We start from the raw sequence: 24,368 nt of genomic DNA on the forward strand, positions 1-24,368 counted from the left end.
CGTTGCATCACTCGAGGAGCTTTTCTGCAATATGTGACACGCTTTTATATCTGTCCCAGATCTGTGCAGGAATTGCATATGTTAAAAAATGGCTTCCTATTAGCACAAATGTGTTTACAAATGCAGACTATCCAGACATTAAGAAAAGAAATGTAACCTTGGCAACCTGCAACGCCTGAAAAAGCTTAGGAATCTCACTGTTAGGGGACTTTGAATTTACATTTGGAATACAGTCGGAATATTATTATGGTGGTCTTGATATTATATAATATATGAAGACCACCAATAACCAATTAGAGTAAAACTCAGTAGCTACAACATCAATCTTCACCTTGTTCCATCTTAGATTTATAGGTGTCACTATCAAGGAATGGACAATCCATTAAGGTTTAATTAGTCCCATGTGCTTTGAGGTTAGTCAATAGGACCTTTGACCCTGTACTTGTCAGCTATAACACCTCTCCCTTTCTGACCTCTATTTGCTTCCCATCAGTCATCCACACACATGCAGACACTCTAATCACTCTGTTCTAATGTTGCCATTTAATGTAGGAAAATCTCTTCCGAGAGACTTGGTGTACATGAACATGTATGCCTTGTTAATTTTTCACATTAATCTGGACTGTTCATCTGTGTGTGCTCTCCAATATCATCATGATATCTAAGTCACAGAGCAGCTGATTTCCAGGGGAACCCAAAACCCAAATGGATAATAAAACTCTTACCCTTTTTTATGTTTTTTTAAATATTTAGATTCTTATATCCAATTAGCTACTTTAACAACACAAGGGGATGCATTAGCCAGTCAGGCTGATACTTCCCTTGATGTTGATACAGGTGTCTTCACGTGCATTCTGATTTAAGGTGATTGCTGATTGTTGTTTTTCAGTGGTTGTGTTCAGAAACGAACACACCCAGGCTTTCATTTTGAATGACGTGTGTGGAGAGAAGTGTGTTTGGGGTTTTGCAAAAGCACTGTGTAGTGGTTTGCCACATTATGAGGCTGAGAATGTGTGTATAGCTGTGCAAATCTGGGCTTTTGTTTCATGTGTTTCAAGTTTCAATAACCGTGGGGTTTTTTGTTTTTTTTTGTTTGTTTTTTTAAAGTTGCAAAATAAAAGACAGGTTGGAAACTCTTTCTATTTTCTGTTTGCTGAAATACTTTCATCCTGGAGGCAAGACATAATTTACAAATGTAGAAATAGCTGATGTGTAAGTGCTGTAAGTGCCTTTTGGGTTGTTTGAAGATCTATGTGAATGTATTTTCCAGAAAAGGCTGTGATGACCACTGCAACTGAAATTTAATGATAATGCATGCGTCTCTATTTAAGGGCTTATTTATGTGGCTTTCTGGCTTCAGAACACAGAAACACAGCTTCCAGTTTAGCTCATTGATTATCACTATCACTGTAAGCAGCTGCTGCTCCTCCTTTGAATGACCCACTCTTCAATCCCAGATAGTCAGACAGTCCCAGTTGACCAGATAGGCTGGTATAAGGCTATAGAGCAATACTAGATGAAACTTCTTCTAATTATGAAACATGTTCTTTATTATGTTTAAAATTGACTGCACAGTTACACAGTGGAGCAGGAATAGGCCAGAGGATTTACAACCCCTGTCTACAACTATATTGTACCTTTTACCGTTTCTCCATTTCTCCCCAGGAAACCGGCTATTTACTGACAAGCCATGTGGGAGAGTAGACTGGAAAGTAAGAAAAAACTACAAGTTGTATTTTGGCTTCAAAAGCACTTGCTGTGTTAAGCGTTCCCTTGAAACAAATGCACTGGACACAAAACATAAATGAAGAGAGAAATGTGACACACATATCACAGTAGTGCATTTTACTATACAAAGTATGGTTAAGATTCAGACACTAAAACGCTTTGGTAAAGATCATGCAAAAAGTACATCACTGTTGACATTAGCGTTCAACCACTTTTGAAGGCAGATTATCTCCATTTGAATGATACCATGGTTACCACTTCTTACCACAAGTTCTAAGACTATAAAATAATAATTGTAGCAATCTTGAAATCCCTAATTGTTTTTTTCGACTGCCTTTGGGAGCCTCAAGTTTAGCATTTTTCCCCAATGCACCTGGTTGGTTTCTTGCAAAAGAAGCGACCATATTTACAGAAGAGGTTGGTGCTGGAGGTAAGGGATGTGTATGAGCTACTTTACCTGTGTGTTTCTTACAGAGTGAGATTCTGTTTGTGGTGGTGATGGCTGACTAGAGCTGTTTATTGATCAGACTCAAGAGGCTAAGACAGTTCACAGAGTGAATGAAATGAGTGAATGAAATACTGTGCCAAGCAACTTTAATGAACCATTCTTCTTGTTATTACTGTTCCTGTATTCTCTCCAGGGAAAAGTCAGCACTAATCCTGATTTGAGTGCAATGGTCAACAAATAAGTAAAGGTTTGATAAATGAAATAATGAGCTGTGGGAGCAAGTGCAGGATACCTGCTACTAGTCACCAAATATAAATGAACTGATACAAGGATTTCAATCATCTGAAAGGATAGAGCATGGCTAACTAGTGCTATAAAGCTCAAAACACAGTGACTTATTATTTGTTAGGGGTATAGATACAGAGGAGTATTATAAAAATTCAGCCCTCATACAGTTTGTCTAAAATGAAAGACATTCATGCATTTTACTGAAATTTGATCTTAACCCACATGAGAGTGCTTGTACTGCTTCATTCGCAATTGTGTTATGTTACTTATTGAAATACTTGACCAGACCACAGAGAAGTGATCCAGGTGAGAAAAAACTAAGGCTTGAAAGACTTGTTTGCTGTGTCAAGTTTTTTGCACAGCTTTTGATCACAAAGTATTTCCCAATTTAGTTACAACTGTCTGTATATGCTTGTCCCATGAAAGTCTGTTGTCAATGATAACCCCCAAAGGTTGGTTTTCTTCTATTTGTTTTAATTATTGTCTGAGTTATACTTAGATCAAGCTTCGGTTTAGAATAATTGCTACCGATCACTAAAGTGTTTGTTTTAGATACATTTAGAATAAGTTTATTACTTCTGATCCAGTTTACCACTGACTTTAACTCTCTAAATTATTATTCAAATGATAATGTTTCCGTCTGCCTAATATATGGTGGAGTCATCAGCATACATTGAGATACTTGCTTTTTCTACTACTAAGGTAAGATCATTCGTAAAGAATGTGTACAGGAGCGGCACAAGACAATTTCCTTGAGGAACTCCATATTTCAAAAGTTTCACATCTGAAAAACGTAAATTAAAAAAAAACAAAAAACTGCCTTCTATCAGTCATAATCCACAGTAATGCGGCTTGAGAAAAACCAGTCAAGACAGTGGCCGTAAAGTACTTTTCTCTGTATGCATACTGAAATGTGTTTTTAAATTATGATTTGAAAAATAAGCCAGAATTTGCTTATGAACAATTATTTCCATTATATAGGTTTATGAGTTGATATGAAAAGATCAGTTTGCTATTAAGACCAATAGTCTTGTATGAAACTGGAAGTAAATATGTTTACTTTTCCTGTGGATTGAGCATTTCTATATCAGGATCTGGGCCAACCTCAAGGGGCCATTCAATGGTTTTGCATTTTCTGTCACTTCCGAGTTTGCTTCTTTTTTCAGCCCTGGAGGTTGGTGCTTGCATCAAATCTTTCAGTATTCTAGCCTTCCAACCCAATTCCTATAATTTCTCCCCTTTTTTCACAGATCCCAATACGACCCAACCCTCCTCATTTGTCATCCATCCTGATAATAATGTTGTCAAAGCCAGGGATGAAGCCTTTAATAAGAGGTATTAACCTAGAGCAGAAAGCTATCATCATGGTTTGGAGGTTTTAGAGAGAGCATGTTCAAGATGACAAAGGAAGAAAAGACACCAACCAGGGGGGGTTCTTCTGTTCAATAGGAATCTGACTCACTCAACATCTGTACACAGGATTTAGAGGATTTGTGAGGCCTTGAAGAGTTGCTTGAAGTATTGAGTGTAATAGGAAGATAATACTGTTGCTTTAGACTGCCTTAAACAGAAAACAACTAAATATTTATTCTAGTTAGATTTTAATTGCGGAGTGACTGGATATTCTGTAATCTAACCCTAACTCAGCTTGTTCTGAAAATATCACATATTCCACGCTGATAACATCAAACTCACATTTTATCGAATGTTTGAATCTTGCATAAATCAAATGTTTCTTCTCCAAGATAAACTCTCGGGCTGTTTTGTTCTTTTTCACAAACACTCAAACACATGCATACATGCACACGCACACACACATACACACATTCACATGCACCAACACAAAGTGCAGTGAAGCAAGAGGAGCAGGAGCAGAACATCAAGATTTCCTCTTTTCAAACTCCTCGTCTCTCTTTTAGGCGGCAGTAGCTCAATCCTTTGGGACTTGGGTTGGGAACCGGAGGGTCGCCGGTTAAAATCCCGGTGCGGACCAAAATATGGAAGTTGTTCTGGTAGCTGGAGGGAGCCAGGGCACTTCTCGAGCACTGCCAAGGTGCCCTTGAGCAAGGCACTGGACCCCAAAAACTGCTCTGGTGGGCTCCCTGCATTGCAGTATATGTAGCAGCCCGACTGTGATATCTCTCCACATGTCCACAGGTCCTGTTTGTGCATGTGTATAATTCGGGCCAAATGTGTGTGAGACCGTGTCCCTAAAATGACAGTGTTTACCTCAGGGATTAATAAAGTATTTCACACAGTGTTTAGACAGACACACATGCACACACACTCACACACACTTAGTCAGAGATAACATTTCATAAATGCAGGGGGTGTCAAAAAAGGATTCCTCATTAACCTTAATGGTGCCTTAATGCACATCAGTGTGGCATGTTATTGCAATCCCTCATTGCAGACTGAAACATAAAATCCAGAACAGCACTTTTCCTCCTGTCTTGCCTCCAAATTGGTGCCCCAGCTATCGCACCGTTTTCCACACATCACAAACAAGCAAACAGTTGTTCATTCAGAATATTTAAACACACTCATTTCTTGCCAGGTTCTATTTTTTTCTTTTACTCTGAGCTGGGAGAAGTGGCAGCGAGCTTCTCCTCTGAACGTCAGAAAACGCATCAATAATGCACACACAGCTTGTTATAGCTCAAACTCAGTCTGCTCCAATGGCTCACCAACCCTAAAACCCATCATCAAAGAAAGATGTGTGTGTGTGTGTGTGTGGATGCGCGCGCGTGTGTGTGGATGCGCGCGCGTGTGTGCGCATGCGTGTGTGTGCGCGCGCGTGTGTGTGTGAGTGTAGGTGTGTGTGTATGTGCGTGTGTGTATGCATGCCAGCACTGACAGTATGTCTGAGAGGCAGAGGCGTTGAAAGCAGTGACTGTTTATTCTCAATGAAACGTGCACTACAGGGAGATTCGTTTAGTGAAAGCATTTTATTTTCATGAGAAGCAAATAAAACGTTGCTCTGAATAACGTTTCTAATATCGAGGTCAAGGACAGGAGTTTGTGTGAATGTGATGTGGACCTCTTAATCTTTAAGAACCAGAATGTGGGAGAGGAGGGCGAGAGGCTTTCTGTGCTGCCAGCGAACAGGTTACAAAGTCTACAACAGGCTCATCTTCAGAAAAAAAATGGCACAGCAAAAGTGCGCTCAATATGCTGTATAATCATCAATCACACATACCTCACAAAAGATCAGATTAATTAATGATTTATGATTTATTAATTAATCACATTAGTGTCTTCTTTGTGCTCTCTGTGGTGCTCATATGGTTTTTTTTGTTTTGTTTTGTTTTTTTCTCGTGGATGTCTGTCAATTATCGATGTAAACGAAAAAATACATGAATTATTTTCCAATGTAAGGCATCCCTCTTGATGGGAGAAGAAAACTGCTTTAAAAAGAGTTTGTTCTTCAATATAGAAATGCACACAAATCTTTAAAATAAATAAAAAGGAGTCCTGCAAAAAATACTCTATTGTATCCACACAAAAACTACAGATATAGTCTATCTGTTAGAAATGCATTGGACAAGTTGTTGTTTTTTTTTCATTTATTTAGATCAACCTCAGTGAGCAGCACTAACTCCATCGCACAGAAAGGGTGGGGCCCGTTACAACTTTCCAACCATGCAGTCTCCTTGCAGCTAACTTTCCTGGTCACCTGCTATGCGGCTCATTTTCACTCACCTGCACGAGACGGTGATTTCCACTTTGGTGGCGGGGATGTTTCCGGTGATCGGGTCGAAGTCGTACACCGATGACATGTCATCGAGCTTGTTCACAACGTCTCCCTCCATGAGCTCCATCGTCAGATTTTGGAGTGGTTCGGGTCTGATCCGAGAGCTGCACAGCCTGGTCCTGACGGCGCGCGCCGAATCTCCGGAGACTCGAGAGACCAGATCAGAGACCAGACGGCCTCCGGGGTGTCCGGGAGAGGAAGCCACTTCACAGATGTTGAAGCTGGAGAGGAGAGGGGAGCACTGTCCAACTGTCCATTCAACGTAAATTTAAAAAAAAAAAAAAAAAAAAAAAAACACAGTAAGATGACAATAAATACCAGGACAGATGTGAAAGGACTGTTGCACGTCACATGGATAGGTTGACTCCTCTCCGCGCTTTGTCTTCAGTCTGAGCGCACAGCATAGCGTGTGAAGAGAAGAGGCTGGATGCTCTCTAACACACCCATCCTCCTCCCACACAGAATCACTCTCAAGTGCTGAAACACCCTGTCCGTGCCCCGCTGCTGTTGTTGCGACTGCTGCAGCTGCTTCTGTTATCAGTCTGCAACAGCCTCTGTGCTTATACAGTAACTGTGTGTGCTCAAGTAGTTACTAATTTAATACTAATGCTCCTGTACATTTACGACTTTATATTAAGTGTAGTAGAATCATGAAGCATGATATCCTTCAAACCATTATCAAAGTGCACTTTTGTCTAAAGTTGTCCTAAACTTTATCTCATCCCACAAGTGCTTCAAAGGATACAGAAAGGTGGTTCAAGAAACATGTTGGGGAAAAATCATATTGTTTCAGTTTAATATTTAATATTTTACTTCAGTTCTATCATTTTAAAGTTTACTTATTTAAGATGTAGACTTTTCATCACTGGACAGCTAAATGTTATAAAAGAGCCTGTCAGCCGTTATTACTTATTCTACTCTCACCTTGACAAGGTGCTCACTGATTTGTTTCAAAGTGTTTTAAAGCTTCTGGGAGGAACTTCATAGCTGTGTGGATGTTTGCACCCTGTGGACAAAGCTGGTATTAACACTTTGCTGATATCACCATGTAATGTAGAATTTGTGTTTTATACCAAAAATGTCCTCCTTTTTTGTTTATTTATGTCTAATGTACAACAGACAATTATTCTTTAGCATGGAAACAAAGAGGGTGTGTTGGTATTTTAATCTTCATAACACCCAATGGCAGGTTAACAGACAAACAGATAACTATTTATATATCAACCGTCTGATTGTTTATTTTGCTTTTGTGTATGATAAGGGCCATATCAATATTAGTTTAAGGTTGTTTCATTATCAGCTCTTTAGTCCTCACAGAGCCTTTAAATTATGACTTACAGAACAGAAGAGCAGCATTGGAAGAGGGGATTTCAGCACCACTGCCATGGACAGCTCCCACAAAATACCAGTGAAAAATCAGTGAAAACCAAAAAAAAGTGAAAATTGTCTGCCTTTATTACAAATTGTTCAACCCAAATAGATATATACTTGGAGGCTAAAGTTCCCATTTTGAGTTAGCAATTAGACTGCAACAGTCAGGCTGATTTTAAATCAATATTAATTATAGAGGGAATAGCATAGAGATTAAATGGCCACCATCATTCATTAGCCTGTTGTATGCAGCTAAAACCTGCTTTGTAAACCATTTTGTAATAAATATGCTAAACTGGTACTCCCCCCTGCCAAGAAATTGATGGCTTTGCCATTTTTTGGATAACTACAGTTCCTAAATGCATGCTTTTTGTGTGTTGCTTTTCTGTTTATTCCACTTGTTTGACACTCTACATTCCTCTGTCTTTTTTATTGACAAACAATGGCCCAACACTTATATATGAATAACAATATATGGCTAAAAATATGAAATCCACATCAAAAAAGTCATGAAAAATCAAGTAACAACCGTCTCTCGCAGATTGTCGGTTGCATCAAGGGGGGAAAAGACTCTTTTGACTAAGTTGGAAAACGTTTATTTTTTTTGGTAGCAATGGAAACATAAACTTCTCAATTCCTGTTACGTTTTACTTTCCCTGTCCCTCTCTGTCTCTTTCCTTCTTTGACAATCTAACTTGCATATCAGACCGAGGGACACACAGCCATAAACCCTTTTACCTCCTTTCATAAATGTGTGCAGCATCAAACAGCCCTTTCCTGCACAGAAGCGCCTCGCATCTGGATTCTGGAAATCAATTTAAACCGGCACAAGACGTTTCTGCCCACTCAGCCCTGTAGCTAAGGATCAGGAACACACACACACACACACAGGAATACACATCATGACTTCACACACCACTGTACTCATCTAAAAAACAAATTAGTTTCTCATATGTCACTGAATGACCCATAAACAGAGATAAAGAGGCACACACTGCAAATCCACTCATTTCTCTTCAGGATGGTTCATGTCTTTTAGGTTGTTATTTTTTTGTTTGGTGCCGGTGAGCCTTTTATTGCAGATGTTCTGAAGAGGGGGGATGATGGAGCATAGCCAGAGGGCAAGGTGTTTGTGTTTGTTTGTGTTTGTGTGTGTGTGTGTGTGTGTGTGGGGGGGGGGGGGGGGGGGGGGGGGGGATCACGTTCACTTATTGTGTTTAGCTCTGTAGCAAACAGCAATCAAATCAATAGCTGACAACTTCCAATTAACACAGAGAAATGTATTCCAATTAACACAATAAAGGTCACATGTCATGCAAATTACACTACTTCACCATTTTTTTCTGACACTAATATGTGGCCCTAGACTCTCTAAAAACCCAATTATGAGAAAAGTCCATCCTCATAAAATGCTTAAACAGGTGGCAGTTACACTCCTACAGCTCGGTGTTCGTTCTGCCCTCTGAGTCCACCTTCTCACTATAAACCATGGGCATAGTGTATGAAAGTCCAAGCCACCCATGTCCTTTCAGAGGGACATGGATGAACAAAGCTTGATTGCATTTAAGGTAACAGTTCTATCAGGATCCCTGTAAGCAGTCTCTCAGTCAGTCTGGGACCGTAATGTTAGTTAAAAGTCAGGAATATTTTGATCAAGTTAACACAATATTTCATGGCAGGATTAAGAAAGGTCTGTCGTTTTATACCCTCACAGGGACAGCAATGCATCTACATCATTAATCCACAATGTCTTCCTTTCGGGGGTTTCTTTCTCCGATTCAGTTCTGTGGAAGTAAAACCCCGGCCTGTCTCCATGTTGGTTAATGCATCACATTTGACTGTCTTTCATTTGAAAAATAAAACCAATAAAGACATTATAGTCTATGATTAAAACATGTAGGTGGCATCTGAGACTAATTTCTCAGTTGCATACAGTGGTAGAGAGCCTGCTTGCAAGTGGGCTGTACCATAGGCATGTGATGTCATGTAAAAGCTATGAACAGACACAGCCTGTTCTGAGCAGGGCTAAAATGAAGAGGTTTATAGGTATGTTAACATTCAAAATCAAAAATTTAGCAGGGAATTTGAAAAACCTGTTGTGGGGAGCTCTGAGACTTACTTAAACTTGTTGAAAAAAGTATAACATGTGACCTTTAAAACTTGTGGTGTTGAGTGTCAGGAATGTGGATACATTATAAACCGGTCTGGCAGCATAGAACATTGTTTTTTTTAATTGCCAAGAGACTACACCATCTTTATCTGTAGCAGTAAGACTAAAAGCAATTAACAGAACCACAAGAAAGGGTTTTTATACAGTACCTTAAAGTTAATTAGTCGCAGTAATTGCAGCAACAAGTTCCTGTGAAAAATCAAAATACCCAGCCTATTTCTGAATGTCTCAAGAAGCAAACACTGCATATTTCCTTTTGAAAGCTACTTGCCATCCAGTTGCAGAGGACCAGCAGGTGGCCACAGCTTTTGTGCTGGTCACATTAATTACACCATGAACATCCCCTTACGTCCTCCTTTGTCCTCCTCCCTCGACACCCTGCAGTTTTTCTGAGCACTAATTACTGTGTTTATTCTCTCTTGCGTCATGCTGTCCAAAAATATCGCCTTTCTGGAAGCAATTATGTAAAAAAGAGACAAATGCCCTGAAAGACGAGAAGCTCCTTGCAAAATCAGACATTAATTTTCTCTCCCAATCTCAAATATCACTTGTCTTCACTTTCCAGAAGAAAAAAAATAAATCTACCAATTAATAAATCTCGGATGGAAAAGACTTTTACCTGAATACAAGAAGTGGTAATCAAATATGTTAATCAGGGGGATGGTGCGTATTTTACCAAGCTTGTGATGCACGCTTATAAATACAGCATCCCCGTTCAAATTTTAAACTTAACTCTGTCTTTGTCAAACCTTGTACTTACCTTGTGGTTATGACAGGTATCAGCAGTCATTAGCAATGCAGTTTTCTCTAAGACATTATGCCTTCAGCGGTGTTAGAAATTCTGTGGTGAATTGTTGAATTGTTGTATAATTTACCAACTAAAGATGATTGGCTTTCATGCTGTGGTCCTTCGAGAAAAAAAACTCAATTTCTACAGAAAACTTCATACTTTGGTTTGAGTTTTAATCTACCAACAAGGCTTTTTAATTAAACTTGAGATGTAAATGCTAATGTCCCTTAACGTTATCACATTCTAAACCTAATTTCAGCTTGAGGATCTGTTGCAATTTTTCTTTAAAGTTTTGACTTTAGTTCATGTTCCAAGTTACTGTGAAATAGGAAATTGTTATTTTGGAGATGTCTGTTTGTGAATTATTGGAAAACACTTTCTTAACATGACGTGTTAAAGGAAAAAATCATAACTCACAACAAATAATAAAGGAGACAAAAATTAAGAAGCCTGTCTTTTTAATGCTGTCATTTCTGATTCATATAAGAGTTTTAACAGTATGACCATATCCAGATCTATTACTACAGTATCGCTTGAGCTCATGAGGTCAAGCTACAACCATAAATACTTGACCAAAGTTTTGGAATACAAATCAACAAGAGAAATATTATTTCTAATTTGAAAACAATGAAAGAGTTACTTATTTTTCAATAATGTCCACCTGTTGCAGCTTAAGTAAACCACAGTGAGCTCTGATGTATGCAGAGGAGCGGGGGGGTTTGATCAACCTGTGTTCAAAGGGACCACATGTTCCCTCCCAGAGTGTAATCCAACTCTGAGACACTGTGCTCTAATCCAGAATCAAACCCCTCCTGAGGTGGCAAACATTGTGCAGAAACCTTTCATGAAATGATTGCTGACAGACAGACAGAAGGAGACACACACACACACACACACACACACACACACACACACACACACACACACACACACACACACACACACACACACACACACACACACACACACACACACACACACACACACACACACACACACACACACACACAAAGAAACAGCCACTGGCATACACGCAGTGTTCATGTGGGGTTTTGCAGCAGCCTGGGTTGCTGATTGACTAACAGCACAGCACTCCTTCAGGCTGTGGCAAGAGGGATTCAAAAACCTGGATGTGGAATTACACCTTTGACGGACACTCTTCTCCTCTCTATTTTTCCCAACTTAATCACTTGAATTCTTTGTCATTACATACAATTGCTTAATATAGAGACAGAAATTATGAAGTCTAGCAAAGAGCATCCTGCAGGCAGAGTTTCCACTAGGGACTCAACAGTGTGCACAGTACTCACTGGCTGCATAATGTCAGAACTGTGGATGATGGCACTGTTACCCATTGCCTTCATTAAACTACATTTGCTTGTTAAAGCCCCTAAGAGACTCTGGTCATATCCATAAATTAAATGTAATTGAGTAAGTGATTTTAATTGATAGCATTTGTGCATTAGTGAAATATTTTGTATTTGGCCGTATCTGCTCTTTTTCCATTTCACATTTTAATAGTATTCCTATTAGATGAATAATAATTTCACTTTTTGCATAATACACGTTTGTGCTTTACCTCCAACAGTTACATATTGATAACAATTAATTTACACTTTAATTCACCTACAGAGCCTAGATAAAACTTGAACAGGAATTTTAGTTGGCTAAGTAATGTTATCATAATGAGTACCATGGCTAATTCCCTCCAGCATGGCCTAGATAACTGTTTCCTTATCTTAACAGCTTTCATGCTAAGTTAGGCTAAACCTCTCCTAGCTCCAGACGTATAACACAGAGACATGAGTAGTTAGTAGTGTAAAGTCCAAGGTTTAACAATGTAGTACATTCAGGTTAAGGTCACTTTGGTGTACCATAAAAACTGTTTGAGGATATACACAAACGGACATTATCGAGGGTTTTATCAAGAGTGCTTAATGGATATGTTTCCTGATTAGGAACATGGGAGCTGGATAATGTTTGACAGAGCAGTTGTGACAGATCAAAGGTCCAAGTTTGTTATACTGTCAGATCTAACGTCACACTTCAGAGGGATTTCTGTCCGTGTGTGTGTAAATCTGATCTGGGTGAGTGTGTATTTGAAATACTCTGCATAATGGCTTCAGTGGATCTTACAAACTACTTCCCAACATGTGTTCATTTTAATCTGAAGGTTTCCCAGTGTGTGAGAGCATCCCGTCTTCAGAATCATGGTAGAGCTGGCTTTCTACCCGGCGGTGGCGCTGATTTATTTCTTTGGTGTGATGAAAGCATCTCAGAATGATCTGGTTGAGCTGGATGATCGGGCGTCCATGAATGTGTTCTGCTTGTTCGTGTTGGCGCAGCCTCTGTGTTTGGTGATTGGAGAATACACCGGCATGGCTACATACCTCCTCACAGCCCTGGTCTCCTACAACTTCCTTCCTTGGAGGAGTTCAAAACCGGATGTTAAGAGAAGAGGCTCAAAGAAGACAAAATGATAGCAAGGACTTGACACTGCATGGAAATGAAGTGACAGTTAAGTGAGAGATAAATGAGCTAAAGGGGAAATTAATGAATTATAAAAGAAAAAAGGATCTAATGGGAAACCCATTTTACCTCTGGAATTTATAAAGTGTTGCTACAATGTATAGCCATAAAGTAACTAATTAATACAGTATGTGTTAAAGTTAGTGTTTTTTCATCTGCAGTTGTAACATCTGTGACAAAGTAGAGAATTCAGATTTTCTCTGCAGAAAAGGTGACTCTCTTATCTTCTCTTGTCCAGCAATAAGGTTTATTTTAGCCATGAAATAATGTAGATATAATGGAACTGCTAAACAAAAAGAAGCAAGAGCCTTTTCAACCAAAATTATGTTAGAGATTGATACAAGTTTAAATCTTGATCACTTATTTTAAATGCAACTTTCCAGGATTAGATGAAAAGACATACAGTACAATGCTTATTTCTAAGACGTAATTATGAGACTGCTGCTATCAAATTTTTAGTATAACTGATAAATTGATCAGTTTTGATGCATATTTTTGAAGACAATTTGTTTGCTTTGTTTGCTCAGTCATAAAATCAATCAAAGAAGATCGAAGAAGATCCTCTTCCCCATACTACATAGTGCACTTCTAGGACATAAAATGTAATATTATAATGAAAAATATCTGCCTTTATTGCATCTGTGCTTTTAACAACTAAATTTTCAGTATTATTGCAAAAAATTGTTGATATTTGATATTATTATCCCTCGACTGGTTGACATCGTTTATCCAGATCAAGACTAGTCCTTGCCAGCTCTTTACCGTGACATCGACTTCATATTTTTGTTTAGATTTGATTGATTTGTTCTTTATTTGAATCTATTCAATTTAAACAGGTTACTCTTTAGCAACTGATTTCAGTTATATAAACTCAACTATTAACAAAGTTAGATTTAATTAATAATAATGTATGCAATCTGTTTCCTCAATTTTATTGAGCAGTTAATGTGTATCTCTTTTTGTATTTGTGTATGCGTATGTTCACTATGCTTTGTGAAACCAGACTCAAAGGGGGAGAGTATAATTGGATTAGACCACCCTATTTTGTTCGTAGTCAGAGGCTTTGTTCTATGGTCGTGCAGATGCCCGCTGTGTATATCTGAGAAACAGTAGGGATTTTTGTTTTTGATGATTTTTCATGACTTCCCTTGGCATTAAAATCATCTTTGAGCCCTCTCCATCAGTGACAGTGTATTTTGCTTTGTTTCTCTTCATAGGACATAGGTGACTTACCAGTAGTGACACATTAATAGAGGATGTACTTTAAATGTAATTAACTTCTACAATGTCTTCCAGCATGTCCTTATATTTCCCTTATTGATATGTAACAGCTGCCTTATTTCTCCTTCTTTATTAAAATGTAGAATACATTTTCTGTCTGTCTAGAACCTCCACTACTCACATTTCCTACAGTATTCTTTTCATATCACAGCCAGTACTATAAGTTGGATGACTTTTATTTGTTTTTGTTGTTCACCCATAAACATCTCTTCTGCATCCACATTGTCCTCCAGAACGATTGTCTTTTCAGGTATAGGTTTGGCAAAATAAAATGTACTGGATAACAAAATGGGATCAACTCTGCATAGATTTGAAATGAATACAAAATGATAAAGATAATTAAGTTGCAACTAAAAAAGTCTAGATACTTTAGGGTAGTGTAAGTACAAATCTTCAGGTGTATGAAGAGTTAGTACTCATTGGATATGTAAGAGCCCTGATACAGTTGCAGCAGTCAGCTGATTGAGCAGTTCCTGCAGACATTAGAATAATATGAGATTTTTTTGCAAAGCAACTGTAAAATAATGTAATTGCTTTCTTGAGATGGGGAGAAAAAAATCCGTCATTGCTCTTGCTACTCTTTAAGAGTTTGAAGCACAAAAAACTCACTTGAGCACGTACTAATTGTGGAATTGTTGTAACTTGTCATGATATAACTTATTTTTCAGTGTGCTTTGGTCTATTACCTATAATTAGTGTCACTAACATTAAAGCAAATAATGAGCTGACAAAGTAAACAATACTACTGATGGTTAAAGCAAATTATTAACACCAGCTCAAGATGTTAACATGCTCTCAATGAGCACAGGTGTGCCAATAAGTGTAAATTGATTGTCAGGGGTTTTTGGTGCCTTTTTAATGGTTCACCAAAATTACAATTCATCTCTGCATGGGGACCATGAAGGCCTCTGCATCATCCCCTTGATCCAATGACATCTGTAATCCCTGGCAAGATTCAGAATTTTTACTTTAGATTTTAGATTTAAATTACTTTCTGTATAATCACCAGGAAACATAATGGATATGAGGGTTTATTACTAAGATTGATGGATCAGCATGTAAGAACAGACCTACTGGAGCATTGAAGTGTACTCAAAAAGACTAATTGAAATTTCAGGAGTTCATCATATGAAGAGAGAGCAGATGGAGCTCACACAGCTGGGACGTGACAGGATTTGTGTATGGATGTTTATTTGTTTGTGAGTGGCATTTTCAAACAGTTGCTGTCTCCTGTGAGGCGTTAATGGCCGTCGTACATCACAGCCCTTGAATCTCTCATCGCTGCTGAGACAAGCGAAGCTCGGCTCAAGTTAATGATCAGAGTTTGCAGAGGAAATGAAGATGTATGAGTGCAGAGTCTGTATCTCCAGCCCTGAAGTGAAAAGAAATGTATCGGGATGAAAAACATCTGCCTATGTCTATGTCTCATCTGTTGCAACCTGTTTGTCTGTTTACCCTGAATGATCAATAAACTCCTTATCCATCTGCAAGGTGACTATTTAATTTCTTCTCCTGTCTTCAGGCAGGAGATCAAGAGCTAATTGTTGCAATAGGCAATAAGTACAGTGGCAGGTAAGGGCCAAATACTTGCCAATAGATGAAACCAAACATTTAATGTGCAGCATATGCAGAAACGCTGCACATTCGAATAAATAAATGCAAACTCCCAAACTAATGCAAAGTCACCAGGCCCTGGTGGTGTTAATCGGTATGTGGTTTGATAATAAAGCCACTTCCCCATTGTCCCGTATCTGTGAACAACCTACATTTACACATAAGTATTCACTTATCCATGCACAGAACAGGTTACAAACACAACATAATCATCTACAAAGATTAAGAGCCTATCCACCCGCCATGTGTAGCGCGTTTCTGTATTGTTTTCTGAATGTGTATTTTTTTTCACTTAAGTTTGGTTTTCTGTACTTTCAGCATGTTTAATGCTCATGCAGTTGTTTAACCTTTTTGTGGCGTTTTTGTGTCTTTGCATTTGTTTTGGGAGTTTGCATTTGTTTTTAAATGTGTAGCGTTTCTGAATATGCTGTGCTTTTTTCTAAATGTTTCTAATTTCATCCGTTGCCAAGCAGTTGACCCCTAACGACCAGCATAAATAGGCTGTTAAAGTAAACAGAACTCTTGTTATTAACTCGTGTTTGAGTAATCACAGGACTGTACTATGATTATAAAAAACATTGTTTATTTTTATTACCTTGAAGATTAAGAATCAGAAGACACCAATTAAGTGATATCACATTAGAGGGAAGGCTGGTAATGAATATAACCTTGGCTCTTTCTCTGCAATAGCAAGCCTACTGACATTCAATCATAACAAAATAAATTCCATTGTAATATTGCTGTCAGGAAACAGATATAAAACACTAGTTGTGGAGTTAGTTGTGGTAGTTTAAGTTTCTTGGCCTATTTAAACTCGTTAGTGTCCAAGATAACTGTTTAGAATATCTGACTGAACTGTAGTGATATGTTTTATATATGAAGAGTCCTTATGCTTTTGTTCTGTATATTGGCACTCATGGAATACCTCTTGTCCAATCACATTATTTCAGAATTAGCTTTATTGGCCAGGTGTTCTTACACACATGAGGAATTTTGATTTTGGTGAACAATGCTCTGTATGTACAAAAAGTACATCTAATATAAACAAACTACAGACAATAAGTACAGACTAATATTTATAATGCTAAAGAGACAATGCTGTGGTGAGTAGAGCAAAAATGCTGAAATATACATGATAGAATATGTAATTATTTACCCAATAGATTTATCTACTTGACGTAGAAAGCTTCACAGTATTTACATTAGGCAGTGTGCATAGATGGAAAAAAGATGAGGAGGATGATAAAACAGTATTTACATATTTTTGTATATACTGTATCCTATCTAGATTAGACATACCATGAGACACAAAGGACAGATGTTTTCCACTAATTTATTGTTTTGAGGGAACGTTTGCTCCTTCATTAAATACTTACTTACATTATTTACAGTACGATATTTTACATGGCTTGTTCACATGCACTTAGTCATATAAAAAAAACTGTACACACATGTACACTCATTTAAGAGGGAGTAGTCTGTGCAATAAAAGGCACAAAATGACCTTTGACCCTGCATTTAAGTCCCATGAGTACATATTTCACAGACACCATGACAAATTGTATCACCAATGTGTGATTAACACAACAACACACCTTGAGAAACACTACTTGAGAAGCCAGTGAAGAAGTGTGTTGTATGTGTACATGCGATAGCGACTCACAGTAAAGTGCCCTCTTGATCAGCAGCCCTCTTGATTGTGTCTTAAAGCGATCTCATCCCTCAGCACCCTGAGGCAAAGTCTTATCAGTCCTACTGATAAAGTGAGCCGAGAAGTTGTCTGAATCACAAAATCTGTATGGATGATCTACAATCCTCAGAAGGAATCTGTTACAGATTTAGGATATTAAGTGAATAATGATTAAAGTCCTGCAGACACATTCTGTTCTGGTAAGGCAGTTAGGCCTGTTAGAAGAGGCACGAGGCTGAGATGCTGATTACCGAGGTTTTGTTTCCTGGTAGTCATAGATGTTTTGCCGAGGCTGGAAATGCTAAAAGGTGTGTAGCACATCAATGGGACCGGTAGCTTGACTCTCTGGTCGCCTTTTGTATTTACAAAATACCATATAGACTGGTTTACAGACAAACTATAACTGGGAACAGCAGCATTAGCTCGACATTTCTACTGAAATAAGAGCAAATTCAAAAACTATTTTACAGTTTGAGTGGTTAATTCTGCACTATTATAATGTATTTTTAATACTTTCTTGGCAAGAGTGGTAGCTATCTGGGGGCAGGGCTTCGCAAATGGTCAATTCATACAAAGTCCCAGGGTGAAATCTGTGTATGTAATCTGTGTGTGCTTAGATTTGTTTGTTATTTAATGCAATTAGGAGCATTAGAATCACAATTTAGAACATTCAATTTAACCCATGTTTTTAGTTTAAGTGATATGTAGCTTTGGTCAAACAGCTCTGTAAGATTGTATAAAGGATATTAAAAGGTAGCTACAACAGACTTTTTTCTGTTTGGCTACAGAACATAGCTAACAATTAAGTATCAGAGAGTATTGCTAAAACAAAACTCACTACATGCTCAGTGGCAAATTAAATGAGACAATATCCCTCTATGAATGAACACCAGAGAGAAGGTAAGCGAGATTAAAGTGAGATCTATCTCATTTTGTGTCTCTGATTAGATCGTTCATAGAATAATATCATGTGGTTGTGGTCAGCGATATTAAGAACATACCAGCAGACAGCCAGGGAAATAAGGAAGGAGAAAATTCTCATTTTCAGAAATCATTTGCTGTAAAAAAATAAAAATAAAAAGGGACATTAAAAGCAGGGACATACATAGCACGGCTTTTGAAGACTTGTCTGTATATATATATATATATATATATATATATATATACACACACACATATAACCGCATAAGCACAAACATTAATTTCTAAGCCTAATGAGGAGCTAAGCAGCGGTGGTTCTTCTCAGTACAATTTCTGTTGCTCAAGCCCCATTAGAGTCTCATGAACTATCTTCGTAAACTAAGTCTAAAACTAGGTTTCATATATGTTTGTAAAACAGTTATTGTAGTATTCACAGCTGTGTTCATGATCCAAAGTGCATGTTAATTCTAACTTGCAGAGATGACTCCAAGGTTATTTGATGAGGAAGGTCTATTAACCTCATCTAACTATGTAATATTCAAAAAGCTATGACACATATTTACACATTATCAATAAATGAAGTGGTGCTTACATTAGCATATTAGAAGCCTACGACCTTTGGTAAAGTTTGAGTGTGTCTGATCTAAATCCAGATTAAAACTTTTTGTGTCTGCTTGACTAAAACACAAAACTTTTCTGCAAGTGCCTTTTGTGAAGCACGCAACATGGTTAAGTTTCATAATCCAAAAAATAGCGAAATACTTTTCAGGTTTTAATAACACACACACTCAGGTGAAAGTACCAGCAGCAGTGGATTGCAGTGTTTTAAAATGTCCAATTAGTCAGTCGTAAGCACCACTTACATTATGGAGCCGTCACCAAATGACAAGCACCTCAGAGAGAATCTAAAGCTACAGTTTTACAATATTATCTTTCACGAAAACAGCATTCACATTGTGCCTATTTTCCCCTTTCTGTCAGACTCAGTTTGAGAAGCGAAAAGAACTTGTTCGTTTTACCAATCCTAACATTTGGGGAATTGGACAAATGGTCATTTTACAACTTTATGACTGTTGAACTATTGAAAGACAATAGATAGACACAATTTGGAAAGACACTGGGCAATATTTCAGCAACTTACTTGATAACTTCAACCTTAAACATCAGCTAACATTTTCATTTAACCCTCTTAGCAAAACTAATTTGAACTAACTAATATGTAATACTAGATGTAGAAAAACTTCCAGGATAATAGTACGTTAGCGAATTAACCGTAATAAAGGCTAAATTGGCTAATGCTAACATCAGCAGATGTAACTGTCAAGGGGAAAAAAAGTAACGAGGAGGGCAAAGCCAACAGCTAACTATTTAACCAATTGGTATTATTTTAACTGTAGCTAGCGTTTCTGATTTGCTAGTAATTTGTGGGATTTTTATTCACATAGTGTAACACTCTAACACTAATGTTAGCTAGGAAGTGGTTGAATGCTAGAATTAGCTGTTGAGACTAATAACTACAACTTTTTGAAATGGTGAAAGGTGGTTGTTAGCTCAAGGTTGGGAATCACTCATCAAGCTAATGACATCAAATATGTCTCTGATTAAATACAAGGATGGGACAACTGGGCCATATTTTAGCTATCCATTGTCTTTTCTGATGTCAGTTAAGAATCAATGAAATGAAAACTACTTATGAGATTTCAGATGATTACAGACATTTCAGACTGGAACATAGCAATAGTTTTGCAGTGTTCAGCTTCACATCCTGAGTATGATGTCGGAGGAAAATTTATGTGAAGATGGTAGATTTGTCTGGAGAGAAGAAAGTATAAACAGAGACAGGCTGCTTTAGCATTGCTATCACATCACACATCAGAGCTTCTTTCACTGAACAAATGTTGTAATACTCTAGCCAGTTTTTTCAATGAAACTATTATACAATATTTTACAGATATTTTTAAGAAAAAATTATGTTCAAAATTCTGTGCACATCTCCTCGAAGTTGAAAGACTTTCAGTTTTGACCCTCTTGGAAAGATGCTCTTCATTTCATTAAGGAACAAAATCACAGTACATAAATAAATAAAGGGATTCAAATGGGAAAGAACACATGGAAAAGGGGATTTTAGAAAACGGATGGCACACTGATATTACCATTTGCTTTTGTCAAAATAAAAAATCTCTCAAACAAGGCATTTGGCTCATTCAAAGAGTTACTAAAATCCAAAGGGTCAACTCATTTGACTTACAGTATCTTAAACCATTACCTGAGTTTCTAAGTGTAGAACTTTATCAAAATTAAGATTGTTTCAACTACCCCCAACCACACATTTGTATCGCAAATCAAAACCCCCTCCCCCATACCCTATAAACTTAAATTGCTTTTGGAGAGTTTCAGCAGCTTCAACCTTGTGATGGTGACATCAGCCATCAGCAGCACATATTCTCTCTTAAAAACTGAGAATTTTCAGGAAGTATGTGGAAGGCATTCACTTGCCTCTGCACCTTTAAATGCTATTTTGTGGTCCAAGCTCTGTTTTGATTACACTACATAATGTTTCTGGGTCTTTAACAAGAAAGAGAGCACTATATTAGAAGACTATTGTTTTTTCAATGGAAAGATTTTCAGAGCTGAACAATACAATAGAATTGTGTTCTATCAGACAGAAAGACTGAAAAAAAGAAGCTTTTAAATAATTTTTGACCAACATAAAAAGACCAAGTTAAAACTGAAAGTGACGTGCTCTCCTGCTAATATATCTGTGTGAGGAAGCATTAGACATCAAGGATAAGGACAATTGAAGAGACTTTAATGATTTCAGTTATTACTGTTGCTTGTTGATGTGTTTGTGTCAGTGGTGTGCTGTATTGCTGAATTTGCTTCATTAAAGAGACACTAAATCAACACAGTGAGGAATGCCAAGAACTATCAGGCGAGATGGATAACCGAAACGTCCACTAAAATATTCGTTTTGTGTGGGTGTCCACAGTTGTTGCATACGTGTGTGTTTGCGCACACACATTTGCCACAGAAACAGATTTGTACACCAGAACATGTGGACACAAAGTTTCCTCCTGCCTTGAAATGTAGCAGCAAAAGTGGGTGGAAGTATACTGGGATTTTAATAAGAAATCCTCCTCAGTTATGACCTACTTTCACCCGAGTAATCTCTTCTGAAAGCAGCTAGTAGAGCTGTGAGACCTCTAATTAAAAAGGATTCCTTAAGAAAGTCAGAAGCAGGGAAGGAGGTGGACTCTTAAGTAAGGCTGGACAGACTGATACAGTTGCTAACCTTAAAGATCAAAGGGGAGCAAAAACCAGGCAGAAAAACATTTGGGGTACTGGTCGGGCTTTTTTTTAGCATTTATGTAGAGGATGAATGGCAGGTATGGACCACATACAGCTGTGGATGGTTGTTTTAAGTTTTGGCACTTTGGCCTCAATGGACACACAAATGCGTTGGGAGTGGATTGTAGGTGTGTATCATGTGTATCTGCAGGGTTTTTCGTCTTTTCCGCTGTGCTTGGCACTTCACACAACAAATAATACAATCCCATGAGATTCCTCCGGGGGCGGTGCTACTGGATGTGTGCTTTCCTGTTTGCAAGGTCAGCAGATAGACAGACTGATAGCTGGAGGGCCGCAAAGGACACATCCATGCAGAGATGAAGAGCCAGGCATCAAATAAAGACTTAAAAATGTCAAGCACCTGCTGTGTGAACACAGAGACCCGTAAAAATGTTCCCACCCACCTCGTGCAAAAGTTCAAAAGAACTGAGGTAGGGAAAATAATAAATAAATTAAAGTCATTAAAAACATGACTCGCAGAATGCAATTAGTTTCAGTGATGTACTGAGAGTAACTTTAACCAAAAGTGATTGGAAGGAGACTCCAGAGACAATAACTGAACCTCCAGTGACGGTGTTCTGTGTTTCTTCAGCCATATTCTTCTCTTGATCAGTCACCATAATGAACTCACAGCATGTTCAGTATCCAAACAGTCACAACTTTTATGAACATTAACAGTCCTGCCAGAGGAACAGAGATTCCAGTTCTTAGTAAACATCTCTCATGGATTTATATTCTCTTCATGTCCTGACTCTAAGACACTACAGACATGAATACACATCTTTGTAGCAAATTTCTCTCCAGCGGTTTCTCAGGTGTTCAAAAAAAAGGTAAAAGAACAGAAGGACACTTTTCATTTCCTCTTTATAACAGGTTGTGGTAGTTTTCACATCGATGAGAAATTGTTTTGTCTTGTGAATCCACAACAGAAAAAATTTGATTTGTCTTGTCCCAGTAGCATCACACCTGAATGGCACTTTCAAATTGGCTGTAAAAAAAATCTGAGAGGCAAATTTTATTTTTGCCTTGGAATACATATCCCGACTCCATTTTGTCATTTTGCACCTTCACAATAAAGAAGAAAAAAACACCGTGATTGCCTTGGAAACAGTGCACCTTGTTGCTTGAGGTGAGTTGGAAAGATGGCCTACAAAGAGGAACCATGGTCTTTTGTTTGTCACCTCTTCCTCCAAACCTTTGATGACCAGATCTTCACTGTCTTGTCGCTACAGAGAGAGAGAGAGGGACAGAGAGAGAGAGAGAGAGAGAGAGAGAGAGAGAGAGAGAGAGAGAGAGAGAGAGAGAGAGAGAGAGAGAGAGAGAGATGGGATGATGAGCAAAAGCAAAAGAAATAAAGGACAACACAAGAAAAAAGAGAACATAACTGAACATCAATCATGCTGTTTTTCTCTTTCAAAACAAACCATTCTACATCAGACACAACATGAAGAATTGCCTTAAAAGTAAACCTCACAGACACTGACACACACACAAGCTTTAAAGACTATTCTCTATTGTGTCAGTAAATAAAAACATCTCTCTGCCTTCTCAGAGAAGAGTGGAAGGAGTTTATATCATTCACAACATTGGAAAAAGTTAGAGTAACCATTCTCTCTCTAACTTTACTCCCAGTGGACCATGTCAATTCCTTTTAAACATCTTCCCTGTTCTGACGACAGCAGTCATAACCCTTTGCACTGGTAGGCTAGGTCAAAAAAGGGCCAGCATTACATTTCCATTTCACTGTTTGGAGTAGTTAGCTCAACTGTGCACCATAGTTAGTTAATACCAAATGCTAGCTGGGTTGATTTTTAGTGAAATTGATGCCACTCTCTGTTTGTCAAATATGAGATTAGTTTATATTTTGTTTATATGATCCGTTTAATCCCAACAAACCCTAAACTGTCAACATGTCTGGTAAGGGTTTCTTGCCTAAAGTCTTAGTTCAATAAAAGTTAATTTCACAAAATATCAACTATTCCTTAGAAGGCCATGAACACCCACACAGATGTTTTCAATCACTCTAGTTGATAAGACATGGACAGGTTAAATATTTGTAGAGCTATGGTGAGAATTTATAATGTAATACATTCTAAGCATCAAAAAGTATGATAACAGGTTAACAAGTTTTCCGGTCCAGCCCAAACTGGTTCTACAGAATAAACGAGATAATGGAGCTGTCCGTCAAACAAACTTGTCCCCACCCACATATTGCTGAGAAAATGTGCAGTGCAAGGCATTTAGAAAGAACAACATGCACTCAGACAAACTCAACTTAAGGACAAGAGAAAAAAAAGAAAGAAAGATATTTATTCAGTGAAGGGAATTCCTGTATGTGGAGGCAGTGGTCTGCAAATGAAGAATTAACCATTATTAAACTATTAAAACAGAAAGCCTAAAGACAAAACAACAAAAAGAAGAGAAAAGAATATCCAA

At 37.9% G+C, this 24,368-nt stretch overlaps 2 protein-coding genes and 1 long non-coding RNA gene across 13 annotated transcripts in view; 1 reads left to right on the plus strand and 2 right to left on the minus strand.

Annotated features, from left to right (window-relative positions):
• The window catches only part of LOC306822038 (copine-8-like), a 113,376-nt gene extending 106,515 nt beyond the window's left edge, over positions 1 to 6,861 (minus strand). For both annotated transcript variants that reach the window (XM_079340753.1, XM_079340752.1), the window contains exons 1-2: positions 6,537 to 6,861; positions 6,167 to 6,439 (exon numbers count right to left, since the gene is read on the minus strand). In XM_079340753.1, coding sequence (XP_079196879.1) covers positions 6,167 to 6,285 — 119 coding nt within the window. In that variant the 5' untranslated portion in view covers positions 6,286 to 6,439; positions 6,537 to 6,861. The remainder of the gene's footprint in view (positions 1 to 6,166; positions 6,440 to 6,536) is intronic.
• Positions 6,862 to 13,424: 6,563 nt separating this feature from the next.
• On the plus strand, positions 13,425 to 15,843 carry LOC306822843. Its single transcript, XR_013778959.1, has 2 exons — positions 13,425 to 14,302; positions 14,515 to 15,843. It is a non-coding gene; the product is annotated as an uncharacterized lncRNA (long non-coding RNA).
• Positions 15,844 to 17,292: 1,449 nt separating this feature from the next.
• Positions 17,293 to 24,368, minus strand: part of kif21b (kinesin family member 21B) — a 58,632-nt gene continuing 51,556 nt past the window's right edge. For all 10 annotated transcript variants that reach the window (XM_079340731.1, XM_079340726.1, XM_079340723.1 and 7 more), the window contains one exon: positions 17,293 to 23,158. In XM_079340731.1, coding sequence (XP_079196857.1) covers positions 23,110 to 23,158 — 49 coding nt within the window. In that variant the 3' untranslated portion in view covers positions 17,293 to 23,109. The remainder of the gene's footprint in view (positions 23,159 to 24,368) is intronic.

The sequence above is a fragment of the Symphodus melops genome (genome assembly GCF_947650265.1).
Source record: "Symphodus melops genome assembly, chromosome: 4".
NCBI lineage: Eukaryota > Metazoa > Chordata > Actinopteri > Labriformes > Labridae > Symphodus > Symphodus melops.